General features: G+C 47.6%; 1 protein-coding gene across 1 annotated transcript; it reads right to left on the bottom strand.

The window, feature by feature from the left end:
- Positions 1-5,873: 5,873 nt before the first annotated feature.
- Positions 5,874-6,950, bottom strand: LOC136661540 (free fatty acid receptor 2-like). The gene has a single exon (XM_066638826.1). The coding sequence runs from the start codon at positions 6,948-6,950 to the stop codon at positions 5,874-5,876; it is 1,077 nt and encodes a 358-aa protein (XP_066494923.1).
- Between the last annotated feature and the right edge of the window lie 1,545 nt (positions 6,951-8,495).

The following is an 8,495-nucleotide window of genomic DNA, read 5'->3' on the forward strand; positions in this document are numbered from 1 at the left end:
GGTTGAACCCAGAACTTTCTGCATGGAAAGCAGGAGCGCCACCCCTGGCCTATAGCCCCGTCCCGACCAACAGCCCTTTTTGTCTGAATAAAACACATCCTGTATTGTGGAAAGGATGCTTGTCAACCAGTGGGACAAGCAGGGCCAGCCCATCTGTGGGGTGAACTGAAGTAATCATCTCAGGCGGCAGAGAGGGGGGTGTCTATCTCTGTCCTACAATTCTCCCCCCCCCCCACTGCTCCTCCTTCTCCGTTCACTCCCTGGATTGAAAAACAAAGAGGGGGACAGAGAAGAAGATGAAATGTGGAGGGGTGATGAGTGCTGAGCTAGAACATTGGAGAGCTGGAGAGGCCTTTGAGCCAGCCCCGGGTGCAAGTCCTGCTCAGTATGGCGGGTGGCGCTTGACCTTGAAGTTATTCAACAGGTTTGTGAAGGACACGCAAAGACACAGCCCTGCCTGGCATAACCCTACCAGTGGAGATGGTGCAGTCACCAGTAGGCAGGTGTAGTCATCTGGATTGTGATCCTCCAAAGAGGCGCTGGTTGAGGAAGGAGAATGCAGGGCAGAGAGCAAGAGGCTGCAAGAATTGGAGAAGTGTCTTCTTTGCTGGCGAGGTGATGCTGCAATGAGCTCTCCAGCCGTGCACACAGCAGCCGTCTCTGGAAGCAGTGAGACTTGCCAAAGAGGAAAAAAAGTTGAGAAGACCTAGTAAAGGTGTGAAGAACAAGACTTTAGCTTCCCCTTGGATGGACTGACTGGTATAAGGGGTGGTGGCATCTTCCGTAGTGCGGTTTGCCCCGAGGACTCCTATGCCCACCTGTTTGGTGTGTTTGGCCAGTAAGGTGAATTCGCACAAGAACTTGAATTGAACATTTGGTACTTGCCTAGAAGCTGTACCCTGCTCTTTCCTGGTGTGTTACACAGGGACAAATTGGAAACAGTGGCATAGCTAAGAGGAGGTACCTTTCCCCGGGTACCATGCCTTGAGGGGTGTCTTAGAAGCCTCAGAAAAGGCACTTCCAGTTTTTGGCAATAGCTGGAAGTGCCTTTTGGAGACCTCTAGGACACTCCCTCAAGGTGTGGTACCCAGGGCCTCAGAAGGTACCCAGTGCACCCTGGTCCTCAGCAGGCATTCAAAAGTGCCTTTTGGAGGCCTCTAGGTTGGGGAGGGGTGTTAAAAGTTTTTTTCTGAGGGGGTGTTAAAAATGTTTGTGCCCCTGGGTGCCAGATACCTTTGCTACACCACTGATTGGGAGCATTCATTTCTGACTCATGGGGGGGGGGGGTTGGCCAGTGAACCAGGAATGTGTAAGATCCTAGACCGTGACAAAAGGGAACTTGAGAATGTTGTTGGCAACCTTCAGTCTCGAAAGACTCTGGTATCGCGCTCTGAATGGTGGTTCTGGAACAGCGTCTAGTGTGGCTGAAAAGGCTGATTCGGGAGTAACAATCCCTTCCACACCGGGAGCAAGTGCAGTCTATCCCTGGTCTGTCTCCCTGGCTGTGGGACTTCCTTCTTTGCCTCTTTGCCTCAGACTGTTGGCCAAGTGTCTCTTCAAACTGGGAAAGGCCATGCTGCACAGCCTGCCTCCAAGCGGGCCGCTCAGAGGCCAGGGTTTCCCACCTGTTGAGGTCCACTCCTAAGGCCTTCAGATCCCTCTTGCAGATGTCCTTGTATCGCAGCTGTGGTCTACCTGTAGGGCGCTTTCCCTGCACGAGTTCTCCATAGAGGAGATCCTTTGGAATCCGGCCATCATTCATTCTCACAACATGACCGAGCCAACGCAGGCGTCTCTGTTTCAGCAGTGCATACATGCTAGGGATTCCAGCTCATTCCAGGACTGTGTTGTTTGGAACTTTGTCCTGCCAGGTGATGCTGAGGATGTGTCGGAGGCAGCGCATGTGGAAAGCATTCAGTTTCCTCTCCTGTTGTGAGCAAAGAGTCCATGACTCGCTGCAGTACAGAAGTGTACTCAGGACACAAGCTCTGTGGACCTGGATCTTGGTACGTTCCGTCAGCTTCTTGTTGGACCAGACTCTCTTTGTGAGTCTTGAACTTGAGAATAAGCTCTCCCAAACACATGGTCAGTGTTTCTTCTCAGTGGTTATAAAAGTTGAACCAAGGTGCTTATACCTTTTCTTGAGTGGTCCTGGGGTGGGGGAATAAGTACTGAGATTTTGCAACTGTTCTCTAGAATAAGAAAGCTTGGCCCCAGAAGGATTTGACATCTCAGGGTCCAACTAGGTGTGAATTGACATTACGAGTGCGCTGTCCTCAAAATTGACAGTCATGCATCCAGTTCCCCTTCCTCTCTTTGTAATGTTTAATTAGAGGAACAAATGTGGTGATGTCACCACCTCATTTCCTATCCTCCGCACTGTACGACCGAGTGCTGAGTGCTGCAAGGGAGGGGAGAGAGAGAGAAAGCATGGGAATACAACTATAGTAGTATCGATAGATATGAGAGTGTACCTAGATCAACACTTTTGGATGTAACCTAGTGAAAAAGAGTAATCCTCTTATTATTATTTATTATTATACTTTATTTTTACCCCGCCTTTCTCCCCGAAGGGACTCAAGGCGGCTTACAAAACAAGGTTAAAACAAATTAAAAACCTAATTTAAAAACAGATGAAAAACATAACATATCATAAAAACAGTAGTCAGATAAAAACTAGTCAGGTAAGACTAGTTAAAATTAAAAAAGGATCAGGCCTGTGAACAGATGTTAAAAAAAATATTAAGAGATGTTAAAAAGATGTTAAAAAGGCCAGGAACTCAGAAGGCTTATCTAAACAGAAGGGTCTTCAGGCTTCGCTGAAAAGTTTCAAGAGAGGGAGCAGTTCTTAAGTCAAGGGGAAAGGAATTCCATAGTGAATTCTTATTGTGAAAGAGTAATCCTAGGTATGACTACTCGGTACCACTGTATTCAGTGGAGCTTACTCCCAGGAAAGTATGTTTTGGACTGCAGACTTGGACTCTGGTTTTGCTTCATTTTGGACTTTGCTTCTTGATTTCAAGTACAGACTTTGGTGATATGTTCTCTCTCTCTCCCCCCCCCCTTCCATTTTAATCCCCAATGAATCTTTTCTTTATACGGCTTGATAGAAACAAACTTGCTTAACCACTGAGCAATTGGCCTCCAGTCTCTGCTGCCTTGCTCAAGCTTGCATGATCCATGCAGGCTTGCATGCTGATTGTGCATGTGTGGAAGACAGAGGGAGGAGACGTGAAGCAAGGAGATTGGCCAAGATGCTCTTCATCCTTCTCCCTCCCCAGGGAACTCAGCAGGAGGGCGGTTGGTTGGTTGGCAGACAGCTCCTCCCCTCCATGGATGAAGTGGTGGAAACATGACCCTAATCCTGCATTTTGGGTAGCAGTGACTTCTGAGCCATGCATAGGCTTGACTGTACCTGGCTGACTGTACCTGGCTTGTCCAGGGCCAGCTTTTCTCTGAATTAGGCCTCATATCTAATGGGGTGCTTTGTATTGCCTCTACTAGTCAAAAAAGGTAAAGGAATGTTTGCTGCCTTGCCTCAGGGCTGCATTGTGGCTGCATCTGCCCTGGAACAGGAATGAACTGTAAGTAGAGAGTTCACCCTCTAATCCAGGGGTGCCCAAACCCCGGCCCTGGGGCCACTTGCAGCCCTTGAGGCCTCTCAATGCGGCCCTCAGGGAGCCCCCAGTCTCCTCTAGGAGGAGTAGCAGCAGCAAAGGAAAGGCCAGCCTTGCTTTGTGCAAGGCCTTTTATAGGCCTTGAGCTATTGCAAGGCCTTCATTCATTCATATAAGTTCATCTTTAATATATTCATTTATGTAAACTTATGTAAATTTATTCAAATTTTAAATGTAAATCCATTCTTCTCCCCCCCCCGGCCCCCAACACAGCGTCAGAGAGACGATGTGGCCCTCCTTCCAAAAACTTTGGACACCTCTGCTCTAATCCAACGATTTTCAACCTTTTTCATCTTATGGCACACTAACAAGGCACTAAAATTGCCGTCATTCAGTGGGGCTTACTCCCAAGAAAGTGTGTTTCAGATTGCAGTTTTTTGATAATTGACAAGGAACACCACACTGCTGATAGGGGGCTCACATCCCTCAGTGGCCCTCCCCCAGTGGCACACCTGAGGACCATTTGGGGCGCACCAATGTGCTATGGCACAGAGGTTGAAAGGAAATGTACTCTGCACCTGCTCAGAGGAACTGTCACATATACTTACTTCACGTATTCCAGGGTTAGGACTTGGCATGGGGAAGAGAGGCTAACGTTTGTGTGAACTGTTATTCTAGTTGGCAACCTTCAGTCTCGAAAGACTATGGTATAAGCCTACAGCAGCCGGTATTCCCAGGCGTTCTCCCATCCAAGTACTAACCAGGCCTGATCCTGCTTAGCTTCCGAGATCAGACGAGATCGGGCATGTGCAGGGCAACAGAATAATAACTACATGTTATTTGTGTGAACTACGGCACAAATAAAGCTTTGCTTCAGTGTAGGAAATTGTGTGTACCCCATGTGCGAGCCATCACATCAAACAAGCGCTGTTATTAACCTGGATGTGATGTCATGGCCAGAAGTGACATCATCAAGCAGGAAAAATTTTAATACCTCCCATATGACAAAATCAAACCTAAGTAAGTAAATTAAAAGTTTACAGTAAGTATAAGTTTAAAAATGTATTTAAAATGAACCCTCATAACCCTCCGGAGCAGTTGCTGATCTGTTGAAAAGAATTCCCCAAACATCCCAAAGACTGCAATTCACACTTAGCTGGGAGTAAGCCCCATTGATTATCATTGTCAAAAACATATACATATATATATATATATATTTGTTTTAAAAACAAAAACAGGGCAGGAGGTCTGGTTTAGAGGGTAGAGCCTCCATTTGCCTGAAGATAACATCTACAGGTCGCCAGTTCGAGGCCACCGGCACTGTGTGACCTTGAAGCAGCTAACAAGCTGAGCCAGTTATTCCATCTGCTCTGAGCGTGGGAGGATGGAGGCCAGAATGTGAAACCAGATCAGAAAGAAACATCTGAATGTTGTGGTTCTTGAAAGATAGAACCTTCTTTCAATTGTAAAAATCCCTATGGGGATTTAAATAGCCTGCCTATGTAAACCGCCTTGAATAAAGTCTTGAATAAACGAAAGACCAAGAAAGGCGGTATATAAATACCTGTATTATTATTATTTATATACATAGTAGCCTGTTAAAAGTACAGATCTGTGACATTTCCCCAAACGTAGCCACATCCCATGGGATCATCAAATCTAATAGATTAAAAATCAAATGCACTTTGACATGACATGGGGTACCACCTGAAATTGACTCGCGACCCACCCAGTGGGTCCCGACCCACAATCTAAGAGACACAGTTTTAGTGCGTTACAGAGCACTCTCATTTCACGTGGGGCAAACTACGATGTCCGAGAGCTCATGTGAACTAACCTTGTGTCCCTACAACATCACCCCAAATCCTCAGCAGACCACGAAATAAATATGCACAAGATTCTCTGCAGGTAAAAGGTTTGAAGACCCCTGACTCCTGCACACTCAGGTTTCATACAGCTAAGAGCTGTCAACAAACTCAAAGCGTTGAGCTCTGGTTTTACATATTTTATTTCAGGCAGAATTCAAGCAGCACTGAAGAAATAACAAAGAACCCCCCCCCCCCCCCACACACACACACAAATACACAACATCACAGTCTTTGAGTAGAATTGTCCATGGTTTGGCACATCAATGCATTCAGCATGATTGAAGTGCACATTTCACATTCAAAATGAGAAATTGCTCCCAGACAAAGGTGGGCAATTGAGAGGGAGCTGAAAACATTTGTGAAGGTCCTTCTCCATTGTGCTTTACAGTCAATGCGCTGAATGCACTCCGCGCTTTGCGGGATGTGCTTGTTGCGCAGGGTGCGACGCACGGACTTCGCTGACCTGGTCACAGGAGGCTTCGGTGGCCGTACGAGTCCCAGGGTAGAATTCGCTCGAGGCCGTCCCTGCATCCGTTTCTTTGCCGCTCTTTTCAGGACACCTGCAGCAAGAACACGGAGAATCCGAAGCTTTGAGTTTCATGCACGTGCCGCGGAAGCAGGTAGTAAAATTTCTGCGGATGGCGGTGGAGGAGAAGAAGAAGACTATGGGGTCCAAGGTGGTGTTGAGGGCACTGATGACAAGGACTTCTGCTCTCCAGGGAGAACTGTTCTTCAGAATGAAGCCCACGATGTGGGAGATGTTGTAGGGAGCAAAGCAGATGGCAAAATTGAGCAAAGTGGCCACAGCCAGACCCACAGCACGTTGCTTCTTGTGGGGCTGGATATTGGGCAAGGAGGCCAGAATGCGGATCACGTTCACGTAGCAGAAAAGGGTGATGAGGAACGGAATGCAGAAGAGGACCACGCAGAGTTCCAGCCGGAACGGGAGGACGATGCTCAGCTGGGACGGAGAGAAATTATCATAGCAGTGAAAATCCCCTGGATCTTGGGTCTGGGTACTGTTGTCACCTTGGATGATGAAGATCACGCTGAGGTGGGAGTAGGCGATCAACCAGAAGAAGAAGCTGGCAGCGACAGTGTAGGCCGGCCGCCGTAGCAACTTGTACTTGACCGGATAGGCGACATTTAGAAAGCGCTCCACGCTGACCGCCATGAGGAAAAGAGTGCTGAGGTAGATGCTGCTGTAGAAGCAGAAGTTGGTGAGAGGGCAGAGGAACATAGGGAGAGGCCACGACATGTTTGCAGCAGCCTCCACCATCTTGAAGGGCAGGAAGAGCAGAAGGATCAGGTCGGACACCGTCAAGTTGAGCAAGAGGATGTCTATGGGGGCTGGCTTCCGACGTACTTTCATCAGGAAGGTGTAGCAGGCCAGGAGGTTGGAAGGGAGGCCAGTTAGGAAGGTGAAGATGTAGAAGGCCAGGATGACGATGTGTTCTTGAGCCATCTCTCAGCTCCTGGAAGGGAAGGGAACATTTATACTTGGAAAGAATCAGGATACCTTTTTCTTACGGTGGACCCTCCTTATCTATGGGCTCCGCATCAGGGATTTCAGTATGTGTGGCTACCAACTCCATAGCTAGAGGACCTCTGAAGACCTTCCAGACATGTCAGAGACTTCCAGTCGCATCCAGGAGGTCCTCTGAGGCCCAACCGTGGATTCAATAATTATCTGCAGAATTTGGTATCCATGGGGGGGTGGGGGGGTCCTGTATATCTTAAGGAAAACCCTCAGGGTCAGAAATCACTCATGAGCTTCCTCCACATCGCTCAGTGGTGCTTATCCTGCCTCCAGGGATGTTTTGGTTTACCTCTATCAAGAGCAAGAAGGTTCCCCTGTGATTAGGCATTACATTAATGGGGGGGGGGCTTCCCCAACTCTCTCTCCCTTGAAGGAACCTTCCAGAGCAGCTCATCTGCCATGGAAACTAAACATGTTGCAGAGGATTCTGGGGCATGTCCAAGACATATGTTCAGTCCATGAAGGATGCAGGCACACATGAACTGACAGTTCAACCTAGAACAAAGCATGCAGGATTCCTCTGTACCCAGGGCTGACTCAGAAACTCCCAAAGTTTGAGCCAGTGTGTCAGATACCACCTCCCTTTTCTGATGGTATGTCATTTGCTTCATCCATCCTTTCTCCAACCTGGATTTACAAAAGGAAGAGAGGGATGAAGAAAATGTGCGTGGAGTAGGAAAGGAGCGTTGTGAGTTAGTCAGAGATCCTGGAGTCTTCTCTTCTCAGTCCAGGATGGACTTCCTCCCATGCAGTGGGTGTGGCAATGCCCTGGGTTGTGAGTGAGGTAATGCATCATTGCCCAGCCCCTGATGGTTTTTGGGCTATAACTTTTGATACAGTAGAGATATTTCAGTGCTGTTTGTTTCATTGCATTCTGCATGAAATTACACATTGATCGATATATAACATGATGGTGGTATTCAAAAATACCAAGATTTAAAAAATTTTGGCCAGTAGTTGTGTCACCCCCCCCGTCACCCAGTGCGGCTCACACACCCTGAACCCCCTTGCTATGCCACTGCCATGCGTCACCTTTATACATTTTCTTCTGCTCCATTCCTCTCTTCCTTTTACATTCAAACAGAAGGAGGAAGAGCAGTGGAGTCAAGAGGGATGATGGAGCCAGGTGCCCCTCACCAATCTGTTGCAAGAGGCAACTGTCTTAACCGGCTTCATGGGTGAGCCAGCCCTGCCTATTCCTGCACATGGAAGGGGATGGTCAGGCATGCTGGACAAAGTATTTCTCAGTATCTTCTTAGAGTATCTTCTTATCTTCTTAATTTCTTAAAATTCTGATAAGCAATTTTGATTTCTCCAGAACACACACTAAAAATCAATGACATATGCCACAGAAAGTAAAACAATACCAAAGGATAGTATATCTATCTACTTATAAGAGCTTAAATACGTACAAGGTAAGCCTCAGCGATGGTTGCAATCTGAGTCCATCATCTTCTTCCCAGTCAGAGG

Source organism: Tiliqua scincoides, chromosome 10, assembly GCF_035046505.1.
Source record: "Tiliqua scincoides isolate rTilSci1 chromosome 10, rTilSci1.hap2, whole genome shotgun sequence".
NCBI classification, from domain to species: Eukaryota; Metazoa; Chordata; class Lepidosauria; order Squamata; family Scincidae; genus Tiliqua; species Tiliqua scincoides.